Here is a 22294-nt window from a genome sequence, read left to right as displayed (position 1 = left end):
CAAAAAAAGGCAGAAAACAGAAGACCGGTTCTTTTTATTTTATTAAAAAAATTTTTTTTGGCTGCTGTACGGGATATGGGATCTAGTTCCCCGACCAGGGATCAAACCTGGGCCCCCTGCATTGGAAGTGCGGAGTCTTAACCACTGGGCCACGAGGACGGTCCCCAAACCAGTTCTTTTTATAAAGAAAATAGCTTTAGGTAGAAAAGTACAAAAATTAAGTTTAAGTTGTCCGCAGTGGCAGCCCAGGAGACAAGCCCTGTCGTGTTCACTTTATCTTCATGAGGTCCCAGCAGTGGCGGAGCAGGGCTGTGTCACTTCCCAGATCCTCTCCCTAATGATCGGTTCTCTCAGGCGCTCTCAGAGGAACCTCCCTCGTTCTGTGGAGAGCATGCTGCAGCACTGAGGGATCAAATGTCATGATGTCTATAATTTACTTAGAAATATTTCCGTCAAAAAAAGGACCAAGCAAAATAAGGCAAAATGCTGAGTGTGAAGATGGGACTCGGCTTTTTGTTGGAAGTGTCGCTACTTCTCGGTGACCTTTTTCCTAGTAGGAAGGACCCCAGCACGAAAGAGTGGGGTTAGCGGCGACGCCTTCGGCCCCCGCCGACCTCTCCGCTGTCCTCTCCCTCAGTGTCGCCAGCACCGTCAAGCACGCCCTGTCCATCTGGCTCAGCGTCATCGTTTTCGGCAACAGGGTCACCAGCCTGTCAGCCGTGGGCACCGTGCTGGTGACAGCCGGAGTCCTGCTCTACAACAAGGCCAAGCAGCAGCAGCGGGAGGCCATGCAGAGCCTGGCTGCGGCCACCAGCCAGTCCCCGGACGGCAGCCCGGAGCCGCTGCTCCCCCCGGACCCCCGGCCACACCACTGAGCCCCGCAGCCTCAGGGGTGCCGCGCACCACGCCCCTCCTCGCCAGCGGGGCACCCCCTTCGCCCCTCCCGCTCCCTGGACGGCAGGCGTGGGGCCTCCGGCTCCACGGGTCACGGTCCGGGTGTGGGAGGTGCAGGTGGGCAGCCTTTCCCGCTCTTTTCTGGGACGTTCGGTCAGAGCTGGGGGAGCTCGAATCGGGCTCCCAGATGTCAGCCGCTGGGGCGCAGACCACAGCTGCCACTGAGCCGTTGCCGAGCCACGCGAGAACCTCCTCCCGGCGGCCTCTGCGCACCCCCTGCAGCCAGGCCAGGCCCCGACTCCTCTGTGGGTGACGACCGCTGGGGACAGCTGCGAAGCCGGGGCTGCAGCCAGGTGCCAGCGGCCGCCCTCCCCGCTTGTAGCCGGCGGAAAGAACCCGCTTCCCCACGCCAGCCATCGGCGGCCACCGGAGGTACGTCCGGCTCCTCGGCCGTCAGGGAGTCTGTCCGCTGGGCTCAGACAGGCTGCCCCACTGCCCGGACACGGAGGCCACGGCATCGGGGCACAGAGCGGAGAGGGGACAGCTGGGGTGCAGAGACCGGGGTTCCCTGCTCCTGAGGATGGAGTGTCCGGCCCCGGCCTCCCGGCCTCCCGGCCTCCCTGCCTCCCGCCCGAGGCGGAGCTGCCCGCATCAGCACCACTTAGGGAAGGTCACTCGCGGAGCGAAGGCGGCCCCACCCTTTTCCGTGCCTGCTGCGCTGAGCTTCTCGCCTCCTGAAGGTCCAGCCCTCACCTGCAGCCGGGGCGTCCCCAGAAGCCCAGACGTGGTTTCCAGCCCGAGGCTGCGGGCAGCGCCCCGCGGTGTTTGGCTCAGGGAGGGGGCTCCTGTCCCTTCTGCTCCCCTGGTTGAGAGGCAGGCTGTTCGGAGCGCCCCCGGGGAGCACGCGTCCCCACTCAGCTGGTCAGGAGCCTTGCCTTGTCTCATCAACGAGGCTTTGAGGATTTTCACTCGTGAATGATGAGCAGGACGAGTGTGGAATATTTACAGTTTTTGTTATGCTGCGTTTAAAATGACAGTGTAGGTTTTTAAAAGGAAACACAGGCATAGGTGGCTTCTGGAACGCATCGTGTATGCCAGGTAAACCACAGTCAGACCCGCGGCCCGGGCCGGCCCTCCTCCTCCAGAGCAGACAGACGGATGGCCAGGTGTTTGAGGCCTGTGGTGGGCTGAGGCTCCACCCCTCGCTTCACCCCTTGCCTCGCAGCCTGTTGGGATTTCGGATCGGGACGCAGCCCCCTCCCTCCCACCAGGCTCGAGCTCTGGGGCTTGTCGGGTGCAGCCCTACTCGGGGCCGCAGGCTGGCCACCCGGCCATCTCCAGCCAGCCTGCGGACAGAGCCACCCGAAGGCACAAATCGCTCCCTGAGTCTCAGGCAACAGTCCCAGCTGTTCGGGGCCTGGGCTCCCTGATTGCTTCTCTGGTTTTCCAGTTGGCTTCTCAACTGGAAAATATAAAATAGCCCCTCCTGGAGAGCAAATCTCTTGGAAACAAAGAGCAATAACTACATCTCATTAAGTTCTGCTAACTTTAAAAAGCTTGTAATGATGATGGATTAAAATGAGGCCTTTTAAACTACAAACAACCTTTTTACGAAGCTGACCTCCTGCTCCAGAGGACGGCGGGTCACACGCACCTTCGCTGTGCAGGGGTTGCTCGTGTGACTTTCCCAGGTTTTATCCCTTTCCTCTTTTTCTGCTTCCCCCCAAAACAAAACTAAAGAGGATTCTTTGGCGGTAGCTGGGGTGGCCGGCTGGTGCATTGATCTGTGAGGACCAGAGAGAAAGCACCGTTTCCCTGGGGCTGCTGCCTCTGCGCTCAGACTGTGGCCACTGTGCCCACGGCTGATGGTGAGACGTGAACAGAAGGGGCACATCTGTGGTCGCCCACGGCAGACTGTCATCTGAGTGTGGTCAGGTGCCAGCCGCCTGTGTCCGAGTGTTGTTAGGGACCTGGGTCCCTGCCTCCCGTGGACGTGCCCCTCCCTCCACTCTCATCCTGTTTTGATTTTCTAGATATTAGGACCAAGAAAGATTTTCCTAAATTATTAGTAAATGAGGCAATTTCTAGCAAAGCTGCTTTTGAGACTTCTCCTCATCCCGGGTGGGAGACCACAGAACACGTGCTGCAGCTGCATTCTGTCTGCATCTCCACCCCTAAGTCGTCCACATGTTGGGCGTTTCCGGGACAGCCCTGCGCCGAGAGTCAAAACCCGCAGCCTGGCAATGGCATTTGTTTAATAACCGTACAGACACGTTTTTTAATTAACTTTGTTTAGTAGTTTTTTAGGATGTTCTTTTCACTGAACCATCGCAGGCGTGCTCGTACCAGTGTTGACACTGGGTGTCGTGTGTTACGTTGGGTCCGTTCCTCCTGTGTCTTTGGTCGTTGTCCGTGCCTTTGTAAACAAACGCTTGAACCAGGCTTCTGAATCTGGTCATCTGCTTACTTACACTGATACTTAGAGATGTAGAGATCTCTGGCTTTCAAGGAAATTTCCACTACTGAGTGGCATAAAAAAGGCTTTTTTAAAAAAGAATTCTGATAGTCATAATTTCCTGCATATCAGCATTAAAATCATCTGCCTTGGAAAGCTGAGAATACTCTTGCACAATCCAAAATGTGTCTTTAATTTGTGAATCAAACAGTAAAAAATTGCTGCACGAGGAATATCATCCACATGGAGCCGTGCTCGTCACCGGCCCTTGAAATACTTTCCCCAAACTGGTGGGCTTTCCCTCCTGTGCGGCGCTGACTGTCCCATGGATGGTCATTTATAGACGGGCCAGAGGGGATCAAAGAAATGCAACATGTCTTTTTACATCTGTCCAGGGGCTGTGCTTCCTGATGCCTGAAAGTATTTTCACTGTTCCCCTGGGTCGGAAAAATTAAACAAGGTTGTTATTACAGGTAGAAACTCTCCTCTCTTTTTGCCTTTGACCAACATTGTGCTCAGGGCTCTGTTCTTTTCCAAAACACGTACATGCCCTGGTTGGGACCTCTTTGTTTTCTTAGTTTATAAATAAGAACGTCCCAGCTCCCCTGAAGAGTCTGCCTATTTCTCTATCCCGGCTGAGGAGCCGAGAGCAGAGTCATGAGGTCGTGCTGACCATCGCTTGGCTTACTCGCCCTGCAGCTCAGGGTGCAAAACCTTCCAGTTTGCTGTCTCTGTCGTTATCTCCTCCTCTTCTCCTGAGGGCTGAGATTCTGAGTTTGATGGCCACTGGCTCCATGCCTAGATGTCCAAACTGAGTTGGAAACTGTTCTAATTGGCAAAGTCTTTGGTTTTTTGGGGTTTTTTTTCCCCCAGTTTTCATCAGAGGAAAACTGGCATTCAGCTGATGTGCTATTTCTAGACTGCAGATGTGTGAGTAGTGTCTGCACCCGCCCAGGGCAGTGTTGTGGGCACCACGTTGCAGAGGGCCACAGTGAGAGTGACTTTCCCACACTGAAAAACTTGAAAATTATATCAGTAGTTGTCTATATCAGAACCAAATTATACGTGCTTTATACCAAACAAAACTGCGGAGAACTAAAAGTACATTGTGCAAAATGTCTATAGTGTTTTGTATTTCACCTATTTCAGTATTTATGTGATTAGATGAATTCTTTCTAGAAAATGGTGGTTAAATAATTGTCACTGTTAATTCTGCTATGGTAATACATGGATGCTGTACAGTGAATCCTGTGGATGCCCCCTGGTAAATTTTTGTCTAAATTAAGCCACCATGGTAGCAACTATCTAGGACTCTTGTTATGCAAAAGTAAAATAAATGTTCAGCGTGTACTTTTTCTTCCTTGTGTAACTCCCCAGCGTTCGCGCTACTGAAATGAACAAGGGTGGGTTCTTATTGCCTTCACCCCTTTTCAGCGTGAAGGGAGTAAAATAAATGGTTTTTTCCCGTCACCAAAAACTCAGGAAGCAAAACAAGCGCTTGGGTACAGAAAGTAAACATTTCTTTCCGGGAAGAGAAAGAATTCCAATTCCACCGCCCTTTCTGTGCCCCAATTTCCTGTCGCATTTTTCTACATTTTCCATTTCAGGTCCAGTGAATGTGGGTATTCGTTTACCGTTCTCTTTCCGGAGGTTCTCGAGGTTGAACTGCCAGTTTTCTGTGACCACCAAGGTCCGCAGAGTAACTGGAGCCAGGGAAGAGAACTTCATTCTAAGAGCCTCAACAGGTTAGAGGCCGCACCTCACCATGAGGGTCTTTAAAACCCTTCGCAGGAGAACCTGAGTGCACGGACTTTGAGGGCCCCCCTCCCCCGCCTTAGCACAGCTTAAAACCCCGTGGCAACCGCTCTCCCCGCCCCGGTCTGGCGGGAAGTCTTCCGTAGGCAAGATTCGGAGTCCACCGCGCCACCGCCGGGGTCGCGGTCACGGGGACGGGGAGAAAGGGCGCAGCACCGGGCACCCGACCAGGCCAGGCCCGGACTTCCCCCGAACCCGAGCTGCCCGCAGGGACTCGCCCCGCCCCGGCACCCCGGGCGCCGTCAGCAGTCGGCGCCGAGGCCCGTAATGACGCGCTAGCGCGCCCAGCACTCTGCGCAGGTCTGCTGTCGGCGGCTGGGGGACGGGGGGACGGGGGGACGGGGGGACGGGGGGGGGCAGGACCGGCCGGGACCCGGCCTCGGTCGTCATCAGCCCGCGCCGACGCAGGAAGTGACGACGCTCCTGGCGCGCGCCGGGCGGTTTCTTCTCAGGCTCCGGGTCCGGCGGCGGCGGCGGCGTAGGGGTGAGTGGCGGCGGGCCGGGCCGGGCCGGGCCGGGTCGGGCCGGGCCGGGCGGGGCGGGGCGGGGTTGAGGGGGGCGCGGCCGGCTCACCTAAACTCTCGGATCCCGGCGGGCCTCGGGCGCGTGGACCGGGGCGGGCGACACTCCCCGCCTCCTCGGCCATCTCGCCCGGCGCGGAACTCGGAATGGAGGAGGCGGCGGGCCCAGGAGCTCCCCGAGCCAGCTTCTGCCGGGCCGAACCCCGGGCTAGCGGGACTGAACCCCAAGCACCGGGAACCCGCGCCCTGGTCTGCGAGCGCGCTCTCGGAGCAACCACCCAGGCCTCCCCGTCTCCCGTGCTGGGGCTGCAGCCGTCCGGTGGGCCAGTGGCCCACGCAGCCCAGGTCGTCTTTCTTTTTTTTTTTTTTAAATTTATTTTATTTATTTATTAATTTATTTTTGTCTGTGTTGGCCCTTCGTTGCCGCGTGCGGGCTTTTCTCTAGTTGCGGCGAGCGGGGCTACTCATCTTTGCGGTGCGCGGGCTTCTCACTGCGGTGGCTTCTCTTGTTGCGGAGCACGGGCTCTAGGCGCGCGGGCTTCAGTAGTTGCAGCACACGGGCTCAGTAGTTGTGGCTCGCGGCCTCACTAGTTGTGGCGCACGGGCTTAGTAGCTCCACGGCATGTGGGATCTTCCCGGACCAGGGCTCGAACCCGTGTCCCCTGCATTGGCAGGCGGATTCTTAACCACTGCGCCATCAGGGAAGCCGCCAGGTTGTCTTTCTAATAAATCCTTCTGACGGCAAAAACAGTGCTTGGTGAGTGCCAGGTACTGAGCTACGAGCTTTACCTGGGTGATCTCGTTTAATCCCCATTGATGCTGTCATATAGGGGGTTTTCTTACCGTTTACGGAATGGTAAGCTGAGATGAAGTAACTAGCCCTGTACAGCACAGGAATGACAGCAAAGAGATTGGAATCCAAGTGGTCATTTTCCAGAGCCCATCAATCTTTTTTTTTTTTTTAATCTTTCTTTCTAGTTTTTCAGTTTTTCTAAAATCGAAGTATAGTTGATTTACAATGTTGTGGTAGTTTCTGCTGTACAGCAAAGTGGTTCAGTCATACATGTATACGCGTTCTTTTTTATCTTCTTTTCCGTTACGGGTTTATCACAGGAAATTGTATATAGTGCGCTGTGCTCTGCAGTGGGACCTTGTTGTTTATCCGTCCTGTGTATAATAGTTTGCTTCTGCTGACCCCAAACTCCCAGTCCTTCCCTCCCCCTCCCACAACCACAAGTCTGTTTTCTATGTCTGTGACTCTTTTTCTGTTTTGTAGATAAGTTCATTTGTGTCTTTTCTTTTTTTTTTTTTTTTGGCCACGCGTGGCTTCTGGGATCTTAGTTCCCTGACAAGGGATTGAACCCAGGCCCCAGCAGTGAAAGCGCCGAGTCCTAACCACTGGACCGCCAGGGAATTCCCATTTGTGTCATATCTTAGATGCCACATATAAGTGATATCACATGGTATTTGTCTTTCTCTTTCTGACTTAGTTTACTTAGTATGACAATCTTTAGGTCCATCCAAGTTGCTGCAAATGGCATTATTTCATTCTTTTCTTTTAATTTTAATAATACATTTTACTTAACCCAGTATTTCTAAAATATTATTATTTCACCATATAATAATCAGTATAAAATTATTAATGAGGTATTTTACATTTTTTACACAAAGTCTTTGAAATCCAGTGTGTATTTTATACTTAGAGCACAGCTTAATTCAGACTGGCCACAGTTGAAATGCTCAATAGCTACACGTGGCTAGTGGCTACCATTCTGGACAGCAGTTAATTTAAGGTGTGAATTCTATACACAGTTGTAATCTCAGACAAGTAGAGGTCATTTCCAACTGTACCCATGGACAAATTGATAGTGAATTCATGTTTGGAATATTAATTGTATAGCATTTGGACATGGAAAATTTATTCTTGAATTATGAATAAGTGGTTTAAGCGAACCCGATTATTGCATATTATTACATGCAGCTACTGAAATAGGCACTTCCACATATTACCACATTTAATCCTTTCAAAAAACACCTGGCAAAGGATCGTTATCGAGATTGAAACAGTAGACCTGTGCCCAACATCCACTTCACCCTTCTTCTAGTTTGCCTTTCTGAAAGGCAGAGAGTGGAACGCTGAATGCTGTGTTTCCCAGACTCCCGTGAAACTAGGGTTCTCAATGTGATTTAGATTCAGCCAGTCAGATACACATACCTGAGATTTGAAGGCTGGAAGTGAGGCAGAGACTGCATTTGTGGGGGGGCGGGGGGGAGCATTTTTGCCATTTCTACAGGCACATGAACTGATTTTTTGGCAGCAGAATTAAAGAGACATGCCATTGTCCAGTCTCTACCTGTGGATATTGAGAAGCAGGGTCCTGGGCATCCATGTTGCTGGGGCAGAACAGAGCAAATACAGCATGGCTTTGGAGTCAGTGGCAGCAGTGGCAGTGTCTTTCTAATTAAGTGGACTTTTGAAAGTTGTGGTTTCCCAAAGGTAGCCATAAATTCTGTGTGTCCTAGAACATTCTGCATCCTAATGGGGTGCTCTGGTGGTCTTTGAGCAGTTGTCTTCCGGTTCCAGTCCCATCCTTCCAAACTCTGGGGTGCTGGAGCTGGGGCTGCTCACTGCGTCTCCGCTTCACCATCTGGCGCCCGCATAGGTTCTGCCAATAGGAGGTAATAGAGGCTTGTCTTGGGTGTCCACAAGATGAGTAGATCTCCACACCTGCCCACCAGGGTCTGGAAAGTTTATATAGAGGCCTTAACGGGGTTCATGCGCACATGTAGTCCGAATGGTCTCAGTAACACACTGCTCTCTCCGGGCAGCGTCCTTGAAAATGTATTTCATTCCTTTTTATGGCTGAGTAATATTCCATTGTATATATGTACCACCTCTTTATCCATTCATCTGTCGATGGACACTTAGGTTGCTTCCATATCTTGGCTATTGTAAATAGTGCTGCTGTGAACATGGGGGAGGGGGTGTGTGTATCCTTTTTAATTATAGTTTTGCCTGGATATATGCCCGGGAGTGGGATTGCTGGATCATATGGTAGTTCTATTTTTAGTTTTCTGAGGAACCTCCATACTGTTCTGCATAGTGGCTGAGCCAACTTACATTCCTACTAACAGTGTAGGAAGTTTCCCTTTTTTCCACACCCTCTCTAGAATTTGTTATTGATGGCCAGTCTGACGGGTGTGAGGTGGTACCTTGTTGTAGTTTTGATTTGCATTTCTCTAATCATTATCGGTGTTGAGCATCTTTACATGTACCTATTGGCCATTTGTTTTCTTCTTTGGAGAAATGTCTATTTAGGTCTTCTGTCCTTTTTTCAATTGGGTTGTTTGGTTTTTTGCTGTTGAGTTGTATGAGCTGTTTGTATATTTTGCAAATTAAGCCCTGTCAGTCACATCGTTTGCAAATGTTTTCAGCCAGTCCGTAGGTTGTCTTTTTGTTTTGTTTACGGTTTCCTTTGCTGTGTAAAAGTTTGTAAGTTTGATTAGGTTCTCTTTGTTTATTTTTGCTTTATTTCTGTTGCCTTGGGAGACTGACCTAAGAAAACACTGGTGCCATTTATGTCAGAGAATGTTTTGCCTGTGATCTCTTCTAGGAGTTTTAGAGTGTCATGTCTTCTGTATAAGTCTTTAAGCCATTTTGAGTTTATTTTTGTGTGTGGTGTGAGGGTGTGTTCTAACTTCATTGATTTACATGCAGCTGCCCAGCTTTCCCAGCACCGCTTGCTGAAGAGACTGTCTTTTTCCTATTGTATATTCTTGCCTCTTTTGTCAAAGATTAATTGACCATAGGTGTGTGGGTTTATTTCTGGCAGAGCCCATCCCTCTTAACAAAGATTTGTACTGAAACGCTCAAAAGTGGCAAGGTAAAAGTGTTCAGAAACAGCGTAGCATCAAACCACAGTTTGCTGTGTCCTGACACAGTTTGAATTTTTTGTCTTTTTTGCAGTGTTTTAACTCAAATGGGTGATGAAAAGGACTCTTGGAAAGTGAAAACTTTAGATGAAATTCTTCAGGAAAAGAAACGACGGAAGGAACAAGAGGAGAAAGCAGAGATAAAACGCTTAAAAAACGTAAGCCATGTTTTTTAAGTAAGTGTTTTTTTTAAAGGAGATTTAATTTCTTTGCCCTCATTTTTCCATTAGAACAACGCTTCTTCGGTGAAGTTCTTTTGTACTTCCAAATGTCGCAGGTGAGCCCAAAATCTATTCTAAAAATTAACAAAAACATTCAAATACTCAGTTTACATTGACAGCAGATCGATAACATACTAAAGCTGCATATAGATGACCACAGCTACATGGAAAATAAAGTATTTTGAACCTAAAATCACTAGTGCGGTTGGGCTTGTTTTTCTCATTTCATCATTATATTCATGACACCATTTCCAAGTATTTTTAGTATAGTAGGAAGCTTCCTTGAAATTAGTATTATTGTTTTACACCTTTCTTGGTTTGCCTAATAACATAGGAAAACTTTAGTAATTTGATAAGGGGCATTGAAAGAAATGCCTCTTCTGATAAGTTTAGCAGCAGACCTTTCTTACGTATTTATGAGTGCTTTTTGAGATACTGTAAAGTATTTGGTGTATAAAATATGCTTTAAGGCTCAGTTCTGGTTAATATAAATAGCTAACATACTTGTCAGAGAGTTTAATGTCCCTTGTCATATACGCTGGTGTTAAATTTCTCAGGTTCTGGGTTACAGAGAGTTATATGAAATTCTAATGTCACGGGATTTGAATGAAAGTTTTTTTATATCTTATAACATTGGTCCACTCAAAGTGTGTATGAAAGTTTGTTTTCGGATATTGGCAAGGTTTGAGTATTACTGAAAATAGGCTTATCTGTAAGGGAAATTACTTTCTCCTTGCTTCTTAGTCTGATGACCGGGATTCCAAGCGGGATTCCCTTGAGGAGGGGGAGCTGAGGGACCACCGCATGGAGATAACGATAAGGAACTCGCCGTATAGAAGAGAGGACTCCATGGAAGACAGGTGAGAGAGTGTGGCCCTGGAGGAGCCCACTGGCTGCAGGTGCACTCACCTGAGGAGACAGGCTGAGCCCCGTGACAGGGCCGTGGTCCTGGCTGGCCCTTCTCAGTGTTATTTTGAAAGTTTGAGGTCATGACCTGAGGTTTACCTCTAGATTGAAATGACTCTTGTGTGGTGTCAGTTACCAGCTCTCCCCTCTTCTTAGGAAAAGCCTGAGCGTGTGTTCCTTTCTTTGTGATCATTCTGCAGTGACGTGAACACCATTCACATGGTACATTTAAAGTATTCTGCTGTATGTTTGTGATGATTTGTATAATTACTGTCTAAAATTATCTACAAATAAACCAAAGTAGCTGATGAAAGATACTTGGAGCAAGGCCTTGAAGCAGAAACGGTCCTGCCGAGGTCTGTATGTCCTGACGTTTCTTCCCGTGCTGTGCTTCGTCCTCACTTGTTTTCTTCTCATGTCCATCATCAAGCAGTTAAAAACAACATAACCGGAAATTAAGGCAAAAAGGCGTAGGGTGTGAATTCTCCCAAGATTTTGGTTATATAATCAGTTGAAAATATTGTTAAATGACCTTTTGAGATCATTAAGTTTGATTAAAATTGTGGGACCTTTTTTAACAACTTTATTATGGTGTAAATGACAAACTGCACAGATTTCAGGTGTGCGGTTTGATACGTTGTTATATACCTGTAAACTATCCCCACGACCAAGATCATGAATACCCTAAATGTTCCTCAGAGAGGCCTTTTTGTTCCATGTTTCACACTGATTCCCCACTTAACACTTTCCATCTGAATCTGTATTTAATACACAGTTTGGGCTTAGGTTTCATAATGAACATCATCCTTTAGCTGATGGTTGAGATTCACCTGTCTGTTCTGACCCTTCATCTCTCTGGGTTGAAGACACTCCACGATACCCCGGTGCTCCTCACATTACCTTCTCAGGCGTGATGTAATGCTGTGGTGTCTTATTTCAGAGGAGAGGAAGATGATTCTTTGGCTATCAAACCACCCCAGCAAATGTCTCGGAAAGAAAAAGCTCATCACAGGAAAGACGAAAAGAGGAAAGAGAAACGCAGGCATCGTAGTCATTCCACAGAAGGGGGTACAGAGCATTTGCTTTCTTTTGTGTTGTGTTCAGATGTGGTCTCGCTCCTATTTCATGATCTGCTGTCTTCTCCAGAGCACAGTTGAAAGCGAAGAGAATCAAATTTTAGCTAAAAAAATAAATTTATTGTAGATCATTCTGAATAGATACTTTGTTTTCCTTCTGTGTTTTCTTCTGTGTGTTTCCCCCTCATTGCATTGTTCTGGGGTAGTTTGTCTACCTACAAAACTGTCTTAATTCAACAAGGGAAAACACAGTCTTCAATGCTACACTGCTTTAACTAAGGAACAGATGCTTGATAAAACTGAAACAATGGGTTTGATCTCATACCAGTGTTAAGAGCTTCTTGGGGGTGTTGGGAAAACTGGGCCTGGGGCCTGATATAAATCTCATTGTTAAACTCAGTTGGCTAACATGGTGTATAATGTGATGTAGAAACTAAAAGGAGATAAGCTTTGTCCTGTATCCTTTACAAATGGTGATTTCTTTTTAAATCGTGAAACTAATACAGTCTAATCAGTTTATTTAATACAGAAAATTAGAAAGAAAGATGGAGATCACAGTTCTATTCAGTGATAATCACATTATTTTTGTTTTTTTCTTAACTGGAGGCTTACTGCATAGAGTTTTATATTGTCATCCTTTTTTTTTTTTAACAGAAAGTCATGATTGTTTCTCCAAGTCAATGATTAGATATTTTTTCTTTTCTTCACTGGGTATTTTTAAGTTGAGTTTCTGGAGGTTAAGTTTCTTCGTACGACATGTCCTGTTTCCCACTAGGGAAGCATGCCAGAGTGAAGGAGAAGGAGAGAGAGCACGAGCGTCGGAAGCGGCACCGAGAGGAGCAGGACAAGGCCCGCCGCGAGTGGGAGCGACAGAAGAGGAGGGAGCTGGCGCGGGAGCACTCCCGGAGGGAGAGGTGAGGCCGGCAGCCCGAGCGAGCGGGGTCCTGACTGCTGGCGGTGCCCCCGCCTCAGCCTGTGAGATGGGCCTGCAGGGAGGGATGCGGCTGGACGGAGCTGGGGGTCCAAGAGGAATCGAGAGGCGAGGAGCAAACGTTTGGGCTGGACATAGAGCAGTGGGGGAAGGAGAGAGAGTAGGGAGGGGTGGCGGGTGGCTGGAGGAGGGGAGCGGCTGTCCACACCCGCGCCCGGCGCCCCTGGGGAGAAGGGCGAGGGCTGCTGTCCAGACCTGGGTGGAGCCATTCTGGGGGCAGCCAGTCCCCGCACATGAGTCCTGAGGCAGAGTCAGTGCGGGGAGGCCAGGGGTGTGGGCGATTCCCCGTCTGCTCACTCGGCAGGTGTGTGCTGAGCACCTGCTCTGCACCAGCTCTGTTCCAGGGGGCCTTGTCCAGGAAGGACCAACAAGATGTGTTGCTTAGGGTTGTCTGGGGTCGCAGCAGAAATAGACTCTGGTTCTTCCAAACAAGAAACAAAACGAGAAGTAACAAAGGCAATCCCAAAGGCCTTGAAATGGCCCGGGAGCTGGGACACCAGACTCCTGGGCCTTTGTCTCCAGGTGCCTCTGTGTGGGCTTAGAGTTCCAGGAGAGAGCGTCTGTTCACCCCAGATCTGTTCTGCGTGGCCCAGGTGTGAATCCTAGGGCCACCTCTGGGTCCTGCGGTCATTTCCAGAGAGAGCTTGAGAGCTGGGCTGCTCCACGGAAGGGAAGTAGCAGGCTGGAAGGTGCTGACACTCCCAGCAGCCGGGGCCGAACAGAGGGCAGGTACAGCAGGTGTGAGGAGAGCCTTCGTTCTCAGGACTCAGGGAGTGTGAGAGATGCAGCTGGGAGGTTGGGGTCTAAGGCCACTGTGAGGCCAGCAGAGCCTTCAGTGTCCTGGCTGCTGGCACATGACACACCCACGTTTGCTAAGCCCTGTGCTCTGTCCAGTGTGGTCCAGTCACACAGCTGTGCAGACAAAGTGGTGACCCCATGGAAGGCAAGCTTGAAAATAAAGAGCACATGGAAAAATGCAGCAGTGGCCACATTGTACAAGGGAGACAGGAGTTCACAGGGTTATTAGCCCAGCGGCTTACTAAACAGCAACAACTGGGAGGAAAAATTCAAGTGCAGGGTTGCCGCAAGATGTTACCTGGAATGTCCAGCTTTCAACAAGAAGTTTTGAGACATACAAAGACATAAGAAGGTTTGACCCCATATTAAGGAAGAAAGACATAATAGACAGCGTTTCCAGATTTGGCGAAGACTTGGAAGCAAGGAACTTGAAGATGGAGCAACAGACTTCATGCCTTCTGAACACAGAGAGGAAAGGATCTTCAATCTCAAGATCTGTGGGACAGCATCCAGTGTACCAGCGCGCGCGTGGTGTGTGGGAGGGATGGGGGGCACAGAGGTGGCTTTTAAATAATGAGTACTTCCCAAATTTGACGGAAACCGTTTTATCTTCCGAGAAACTCAGTGAGCCCCAGGTAGGATAAGTACAAAGTCACAGTCACACTGGGGAAGCTAGTGAGAAATTCATGAAGGGCAGCAGCGAGCGGGGTGCTTCTCATCAGAAACGGGGGCCGCAGGCAGGAACCCGGCCAGCCCGGAATTCTGTATCCAGCACAGCCAGCCTCAGAAGTGGGGGACAAATAAAGGCCTTCCCAGGTGAACAGAGGCTGGGGGACAGGTGGACACAGCACTGCAGCCACAGCTGCGGGACATGCGTTGCCCCAAGAGCTCCTGGGATGAGTTTTCAACAGAGACCGTGTGCCAGGCCGTGGAACAAGTCTGAAACTTAAAAGAATTGAGGCCATACAAAGTATGCCCTCTTATCACAGAAGAATTCAATTAGAAGTCAGCAACAGGGCTTCCCTGGTGGCACAGTGGTTAAGAATCCGCCTGCCAACGCAGGGGACACGGGTTCGAGCCCTGGTCCGGGAAGATCCCACATGCCGCGGAGCAACTAAGCCCGTGCGCCACAGCTACTGAGCCTGCGCTCTAGAGCCCGTGAGCCACAACTGCAGAAGCCTGCGCGCCTAGAGCCCGTGCTCCGCAACAAGAGAAGCCACTGCAACGAGAAGCCCGCACACCGCAACAAAGAGCAGCCCCCGCGCGCCGCAACTAGAGAAAGCCCGTGCGCAGCAGAAGACCCAACACAGCCAAAAATAAATGTGTATGTAAAAAAAAGCAACAGAACGAAACCTGGGGAAATCCTCAAATGTTGGGAATCTAACAGCCCGTTTGTGAAAAACCCATGGCGCGAGGAAACAATTATATAAGGAAAAACAGAATAGTTAGAACTGTTTTTTTTTGGTCGCGACGCAAAGCTTGTAGAATCTTGGTTCCCTGACTAGGTGTCAACCCCAGGCCCCAGCAGTGGAGGCGCCGAGTCCTAACCACTGGGCCGCCAGGAAGTTCCCTGAAACTATTGTGAACAAGGTGGGCGCACAGACGATGTGTCGAAACCTCGGGATGCAGCTCCAGCTGTGCTTAGAGTGAAGTGTTTCAGCTGCAGCTAAACCAGAAAGCAGAAGCGGAAGTTGTCCAATCAGGAACCTAACCTCCTACCCAAGGACACCAGAAAAACAGCAGACTCATCCCAAAGCAAGCAGAAGAAACGTTGGGAGATGCAGAGCAGGCCGAAGCAGGCTTGGGAGGCCGGGGGCGGGGGGCGGGGGGCGGGCGGCGGGCGGCGGCCGCGGGCGGTATGATCAGTGGGTGCTGGGAGTGTCCTGAAGCTGGCTTGTGACGGTTGCCCGATTCCAGGGATGTGTTCAGAGAAGCTGGGCTCGCTGGTTGAATTCTGTATGTAAGTTCTACCTGCACTTTTTGTTTGTGTGTTTGTTTGCTTTGCCATACTGCGCGGCATGAAACCGAAACCGCACCCCCTGCACTGGAAGTGCGGAGGCCTGACCACTGGGCCGCCAGGGAGGTCTCCTTCCGCTTTTATCTGGGGATAGTTTGGGTTCAGTGGCATTTATACAACAGCGTGTGGAGCCCAGTAGCCTTGGTCCGGCCCCTCCAGTGGTGACGTCTGTGCGGGCAGCACTGGCGGCCCTGGTTGCGCGCTCACCGTTTTTCGCTTGTGCTCCTTTCTGTGTGTATAACGCTGCCTTTTTTGTTTAACGTGTTCGCTTTTCCAGTTGTATTTGGACTTAACCCTGTAGGGACCTGAGAGTTAACAGACTGATGGGTTTCCACTCTTTGGCGTCCGGTGCCGCCGACCCCACGTGTTTCGGTCACTGGTCACTGATCTTTCCTGACCCCCGCACGACAGCTGTTCCCAGGAGCCGCAGGGCGCCGGGCCCAGGTCTGTGGCTCCCCCGCGCTTCCTCAGGTGGGCTCTCCCACCCCTTGGAGGCCCAGGACGACTTGGCTCCTGGTAGAGGTGGATTTACGTTGTGTGCACGGAGGGAAATCCTCTGGGCGAGTCTCGGTAGAGCTGCCGAGCAGAAGGTTCTGGAGCCAGTGGGGTCTGTGCCCCAGGCAGCTGTTACCTCCTTGTAACGGCACTTTCTGCCGTGTGACTCTTTAGGAACGAGGTTCCCAGGACGCGCATGCGTGTATGTTCTGCTTTTAAAAAGCTCTTTGAGGGTTGAACAGCCCGGAGAAGTAGTTTATCAATGTGAGCAAAAGCACTAGGGGCGAAAAGGAGAACTTCCTGTTTCGGGGGTAAATGTGGCGTGTGCTGGTTGCAGGGACCGCCTGGAGCAGTTAGAAAGGAAGCGAGAGCGGGAGCGCAAGCTGCGGGAGCAGCAGAAGGAGCAGAGGGAGCAGAAGGAGCGGGAGCGGCGCGCCGAGGAGCGGCGCAAGGAGCGCGAGGCCCGGCGGGAAGGTGGGGGCGGGGCCGGCGAGACGTAGGGGCGGGGCCCGGCGGGGAGGTGGGGCGAGGGGCGGGGCCGGGCGACCCTGCGGCTCCCGGGGTGTGGGCTGTCTGGCCCAGACAGCTGTGTCTGGGGTCCACACACTGGGGGTCAGGCCCAGGCTGGAGAGGTGGGTTCTGGCCCCTGCCTTCTGACCAATAGAGAGCAGCCTAGAAAGCCCACCTGGGTCCTCTGGTCACTTCCTGTGCTCCATTCCGGTGCTGTAGGCGAGTGTTCGCCATGGGAAAGGGGGCTTCCGGCACCAGCTCCTTTCTGTTCTCGTGCGCAGTGTCTGCACATCACCGGACCGCGAGAGAGGACTATGGCGACAAGGTGAAAGCCAGCCACTGGAGTCGGAGCCCACTCCGGCCGCCTCGAGAGAGGTTTGAGCTGGGGGACAGCCGGAAGCCAGGTGAGGCCGCACAGCGCTAGCTGGGCCAGCGTGTGGTGGTCTTTGCGAGGGGCGTCTAGCACAGAAAGTGGCTGCTGCTTCACGTCACGATGCGCTAAACGCTTGCGTGCTGTGTGAGAGGGACTGGGTCTGAAATAAGTGTACCAGCTGAAACGCTTGTTACTGGTCCTTTGAAGCGTTGTCTTCCTCCCAGGCATCTGGGTGAGCGGTTCCTCGTACAAACCGAAGTTAGTCTTCGTATGACAAGCGCCATCGCATCTTGTTAGTTTAAAGCATTTCCCCACATTCATCTTCGACGGTTTGTTCCCTAAGTAAAAGAAGAGAAAGTGGAGGAGAGAGACCTGCTGTCCGACCTGCAGGACATCAGCGACAGCGAGAGGAAGACCAGCTCAGCCGAGTCCTCGTCAGGTAGCCGCTCGCCCGGCCCCACCCAAGTCCGTGGCCACACGGGGGCGAAGCTCACTGCTGGCCGTTTCCTTCCTACAGCGGAATCAGGGTCAGGTTCCGAGGAGGAGGAAGAGGAGGAGGAGGAGGAGGAGGAGGAAGAGGGGAGCAGCAGCGAAGAGTCGGAGGGGGAGGAGGAAGAGGAGGAGGAGGAGGAGGAGGAGGAGGAGACCGGGAGCAACTCCGAGGACGCGTCCGCACAGTCAGCCGGTGAGCACGAGTGCCCGCCCGCCCGCGGTTTAACCCCGTAAGAGCGCAGAAGCTACAGGTGGGTAGTTTGAAATCTCAGTAGAAATATATCCAGATTGAAAACGCCTGGCTGGCTGGGACTTACACGAGGCTCCCGAGTCGACGACATAGGGCGCCCCTTGCTTCCTTGTCGGCTAAAGCGGACCGCGCTTCTGCTTGTGGAGGGTCTGAGCTGACACCTGTTTCCTTTACAGAGGAAGTGAGTGAAGAAGAAATGAGTGAAGAGGAGGAGCGAGAGAATGAAAACCACGTCCTGGTTGGTGAGAGGCCCCCCGAGTGGCGGTTCACCTCTTCCTCATCTGCCCCTCACCTGGGTGCTGACCCACGTCTGAGTCGTGAGCGGGGCAGCGACCTAAGAAATAACCTTTCTCAGAGGCACGTCGTGCCCCGGGAGCTACAGGGAGCGCCTGGCTGGTGCGTCCCAGGACCCAGCTGGCTCGCAGGGAGCTGCTTCCCCCAGCACCCTGCACTTGGCCGCTTGGGCCCGTGGGGGCTGGCGTCCCTTAGAAGGGACAGTGCTGAATGAGCGCCATCCTGAGGGTGCTGGGCTCAGACACCAGGGGAGGCTGGGAAACGCCAGCTCGACTCCGACCACAGGGCCGTTGCTGACCAGGGGCTGCATGGCCTCCGCAGGCAGCCAGGCCAAGCCCTCTGGCCGGTGGCCGCGAGTTCTGGGCGGGCCTCGGAGCTCGCAACCAGTCAGTGGCTCACAGTGGTCCCAGCCCGGCCAGTGGCCCCAAGACACGGTGCCCTCTGTCCAGGGCGCAGCCCGTGCCTGGCCCCCCGGGGCTCTCAATATGGCTTCTTCCTGCACTCGCTGTCCCCCCCCCCCCCCCCCCCCCCGCAGAATGGGTGGGGTAGCCACACTTGCTCGTTCTTGGTTCATAATTGGGTTGAACTTCTGAAGTTCCAGAGTCACGATTTGACCGCGATTCTGGAGAGAGCGAAGAGGGGGAAGAGGAGGTGGGCGAGGGCACCCCGCAGAGCAGCGCCCTCACCGAGGGGGACTTCGTGCCCGACTCCCCAGCCCTGTCACCCATCGAGCTCAAACAGGAGCTGCCCAAGTACCTGCCAGCCCTGCAGGTCAGGTGCCCTCCCCGCCCCAGGCCTGGCTCTGCTTTGCTGCTCGTGGACGGGGCAGGTTGCTGAGAGCAGAAGCTGGGTCCCCACTGCGGGTTTCTGTCACTGGGTGGGCCCGGCCACCAGCCTCTCACGTGTCCCCGATCATGGTCCGGCCTCTTGTCCAGCAGTCTTGGGGGGAGGACAGTTCCTGCGTCCGCAGCCAGGACGCCCGCCAGGGGCCCCATGTGGAGGGGGCGGGCAGCCTGGCGGGTGGTCAGCTCTGCGGTCACTTCTGCCTCGGCCTGGGCTGAGTGGGCACCTGCCCCCCTCGCCTGGTCGCTGTGCAGGGGTCGGAGGGCAGTGCTATGAGTCAGCGCACATTTTCTGTTGGGAAAAGTCCGTAACAACAATGCTGGAGGGAGGGGGTTGGAGAGGGCAGGTCTCCAGAGGGTGAGCGGCCTCAGGTGCTCCAGGCGCCCCAAGGCTAGTGGCCCAGCCCCAAGTGCCGCCCCAGCTCCTGGGGGTTTCCTGCGCCAGCTGGGGGTGCAGTGCACAGAGCCACCCCTGTCCCAGCCTCATCTTAGGATGAGGTGGCTGGAGGTGGCGGGGTGGGGGGTTGCCCAGGGCCGGCTTCCGGATGAAGGGGCACGTGCTCACTGAGGCGAGGAGAGCGTTCCCAGGCCGCTGCCCACGCGCCCTGTGGGCCCTCCTGACACGTCCAGGCGGGGCTTCCCTCGGGGGTGTGGCCCCGCTGCCGCGCCCGCCCTCATGCTGGCGCTTCCTCCCAGGGCTGTCGGAGTGTGGAGGAATTCCAGTGCCTGAACAGGATCGAAGAAGGCACTTACGGGGTGGTGTACAGAGCTAAGGACAAGAAAACAGGTGGGGCAAGTCCCAGGATGGTCCCCCAAAGGGAAGGGGTGGTGTGGCGCATGGACCGGGTGGCCCAGAGTGCCAGCCAGCACCACGGGGCGCCGGCACCTTCAGCGTCAGGGTCACTGGGTATAGTTCCCTACTCTCCTGGTTGTCGCCCCTCCCCTGGTGCTGGGCCTTAGCCTTGCCTTATCTGACCGGTGCACACCTGAGCAGCTGGCCCCTTGGCGCCTCCAGAGGCCAGAAGTCGGCCTGACCACGAGGCTCTGTGCTGCTTGCTTGCAGCCGCAGGCAGGTGTGCGCCCTTGGCGGGGCCTCAGAGAAGCAGTCGAGGCCCTGAGCACTGGGGGGAGGCCGGTTGGCCATGTCCCGTGATCGTGGGGGAACAGCGATGGAACAGGGAGAACGTGTGGGTGGAAGAATATATGCTCAATGTTGGTCTTCACGTTGCTTTCTTTGCAGATGAAATCGTGGCTCTGAAGCGGCTGAAAATGGAGAAGGAGAAGGAGGGCTTCCCGATCACATCGCTGAGGGAGATCAACACCATCCTCAAGGCGCAGCACCCCAACATCGTCACCGTCAGGGTGAGGCCGCCGGCCCACGCGCCTCTGCCCCGCGGGGCCCCCAAGTGCCACACCCCGGTGGCCGTCGCACTTAGGAGGTCCCTGCTGTCACCCAGTGTCTGGGCCCCGGGATTTCAGGTCTCTTGGGAGAGCCGGCAGTGGCAGGGCTGGCCTGGGACCCCCAGGCCACGGGACCTGCTGTTGTTTCCTAGGAAATCGTCGTGGGCAGCAACATGGACAAGATCTACATCGTGATGAACTACGTGGAGCACGACCTCAAGAGCCTCATGGAGACCATGAAGCAGCCTTTCCTGCCGGGTAGGGCCTGACTCAGTCCCGTTGCTGTGGCCCTAGACCCAGATCCCCCTGAGGGACGTCCTACACTCAGGTCGCCTGGGGGCGGGAGTGCTGACCTCGAACTCTGACCCTGTCGCACTGGGTGTGTGCGAGTGCCCGGGTGCCGGGTGCCGGGAAGCTTGGTGGCTGCTGAGGCAGCCGCTGACCCGGGGGACCAGCCGCGTGCTGACCTGTCGCCATCCAGGGGAGGTGAAGACCCTGATGATCCAGCTGCTGCGTGGAGTGAAGCACCTGCACGACAACTGGATCCTGCACCGAGACCTCAAGACGTCCAACCTGCTGCTGAGCCACGCCGGCATCCTCAAGGTGAGCCCTGGGGGCGGCTCGGGGGAGGGGCCGGCTCCCAGGCATGGAGTCGTCCACAGCCCGCCCTCTGTCCTCACAGGTGGGGGACTTCGGGCTGGCGCGGGAGTATGGGTCCCCTCTGAAGGCCTACACCCCGGTGGTCGTGACCTTGTGGTACCGTGCCCCTGAGCTGCTGCTCGGCGCCAAGGTGAGTGTGGGTGTGCAGGAGCCTGCCCTGGGCGCGCTGACCCGCCAGCCCCCTGAGTGCTTCCTGACCCCTAGGAGTACTCCACGGCCGTGGACATGTGGTCGGTGGGCTGCATCTTTGGGGAGCTGCTGACTCAGAAGCCGCTGTTCCCTGGGAAGTCGGAAATCGATCAAATCAACAAAGTGTTCAAGGTGGGTGCCCCTGGGGACGTGTGCAGGCGCCCGGGCCAGGTGCCTCTTCCCTGCAGGGCCCGGCTATTTTGAGACGCCGCCCTGTTTTAGGACCTAGGGACCCCCAGTGAGAAAATCTGGCCCGGCTACAACGACCTCCCCGCCGTCAAGAAGATGACCTTCACCGAGTACCCGTATAACAACCTCCGCAAGCGCTTCGGGGCTCTGCTCTCAGACCAGGGCTTCGACCTCATGAACAAGTGCGTCCCTCCCTGCGCCCCGCCCTCAGCCCGCCTCCTCCCCGCCCAGCCCCGCCCCGCCCCTGCCAAGTGCCTTGTTCTCCCAGGTTTCTGACCTACTTCCCTGGACGGAGGGTCAGCGCAGAGGACGGCCTCAAGCACGAGTATTTCCGCGAGACCCCCCTCCCCATCGACCCCTCCATGTTCCCCACATGGCCCGCCAAGAGCGAACAGCAGAGGGTGAAGCGGGGCACCAGCCCCCGGCCACCAGAGGGAGGCCTGGGCTACAGCCAGCTGGTGAGGGGCGGGCTGGCGAGGGGAGCGGGGTCCCCGAGGCGGGGTTGGCCCGGCCGGGGCCCCACGAAGCCGCTGTGTCCACAGGGTGACGACGACCTGAAGGAGACGGGCTTCCACCTCACAACCACGAACCAGGGGGCCTCGGCCGCGGGCCCAGGCTTCAGCCTCAAGTTCTGAGGCTCAGAGCCGACCCCGGACCCACCTTGGGGAGCGCCGACTGCTGAGGCCCAGCTGGGACAGCGGCAGACACTGGAGGCGGCGTCTGGGTCCAGACCCCCGTCCCGCCCTGACCAGGTGCCGCCACTGCCACGGGGCTGCCGTGGACGCGACCTCAAGTCTAGGACTGGCTGCTGGCCTCGTGGGGTTTTCCATGTTTTCATTTTATCTTGGCTTGTAAATTTGTAGAATTAAATCACGTTTTCCTTGCCGTGGGAGGAAAGGCTGTGCTTTTTCAGATGTATCGGACTTGCCCTGCGAGGAGAGGGCGGGCATCCGTACACCCACACACACACAC

General features: G+C 54.1%; 1 protein-coding gene across 11 annotated transcripts in view; it reads left to right on the top strand.

Moving 5' to 3' along the window:
• Nucleotides 1-22207, top strand: part of LOC137761764 (cyclin-dependent kinase 11B) — a 39877-nt gene extending 17670 nt beyond the window's left edge. For 8 of the 11 annotated variants that reach the window (XM_068538680.1, XM_068538685.1, XM_068538679.1 and 5 more), the window contains 19 exons: nt 9653-9776; nt 10584-10699; nt 11686-11813; nt 12597-12735; nt 16460-16596; nt 16914-17036; nt 17349-17444; nt 17523-17690; nt 17924-17989; nt 18637-18812; nt 19580-19670; nt 20124-20245; nt 20437-20542; nt 20766-20887; nt 20967-21074; nt 21149-21265; nt 21356-21504; nt 21591-21780; nt 21865-22207. In XM_068538680.1, the coding sequence (XP_068394781.1) occupies nt 9653-9776; nt 10584-10699; nt 11686-11813; nt 12597-12735; nt 16460-16596; nt 16914-17036; nt 17349-17444; nt 17523-17690; nt 17924-17989; nt 18637-18812; nt 19580-19670; nt 20124-20245; nt 20437-20542; nt 20766-20887; nt 20967-21074; nt 21149-21265; nt 21356-21504; nt 21591-21780; nt 21865-21957 (2371 nt within the window). In that variant the 3' untranslated portion in view covers nt 21958-22207. Of the gene's footprint in view, nt 1-637; nt 966-5569; nt 5649-9652; nt 9777-9803; nt 9896-10583; nt 10700-11685; nt 11814-12596; nt 12736-16459; nt 16597-16913; nt 17037-17348; nt 17445-17522; nt 17691-17923; nt 17990-18636; nt 18813-19579; nt 19671-20123; nt 20246-20436; nt 20543-20765; nt 20888-20966; nt 21075-21148; nt 21266-21355; nt 21505-21590; nt 21781-21864 lie in introns of those variants that run through there. The other 3 variants (XM_068538686.1, XM_068538687.1, XM_068538688.1) reach the window with 3 other exon arrangements.
• The last annotated feature ends 87 nt before the right edge of the window (nt 22208-22294 follow it).

The sequence above is a fragment of the Eschrichtius robustus genome, chromosome 3, assembly GCF_028021215.1.
Source record: "Eschrichtius robustus isolate mEscRob2 chromosome 3, mEscRob2.pri, whole genome shotgun sequence".
Classification (NCBI taxonomy): domain Eukaryota; kingdom Metazoa; phylum Chordata; class Mammalia; order Artiodactyla; family Eschrichtiidae; genus Eschrichtius; species Eschrichtius robustus.
Note: the sequence above shows the minus strand (reverse complement) of the source record. Positions and strands in the feature narration are given on the sequence as shown.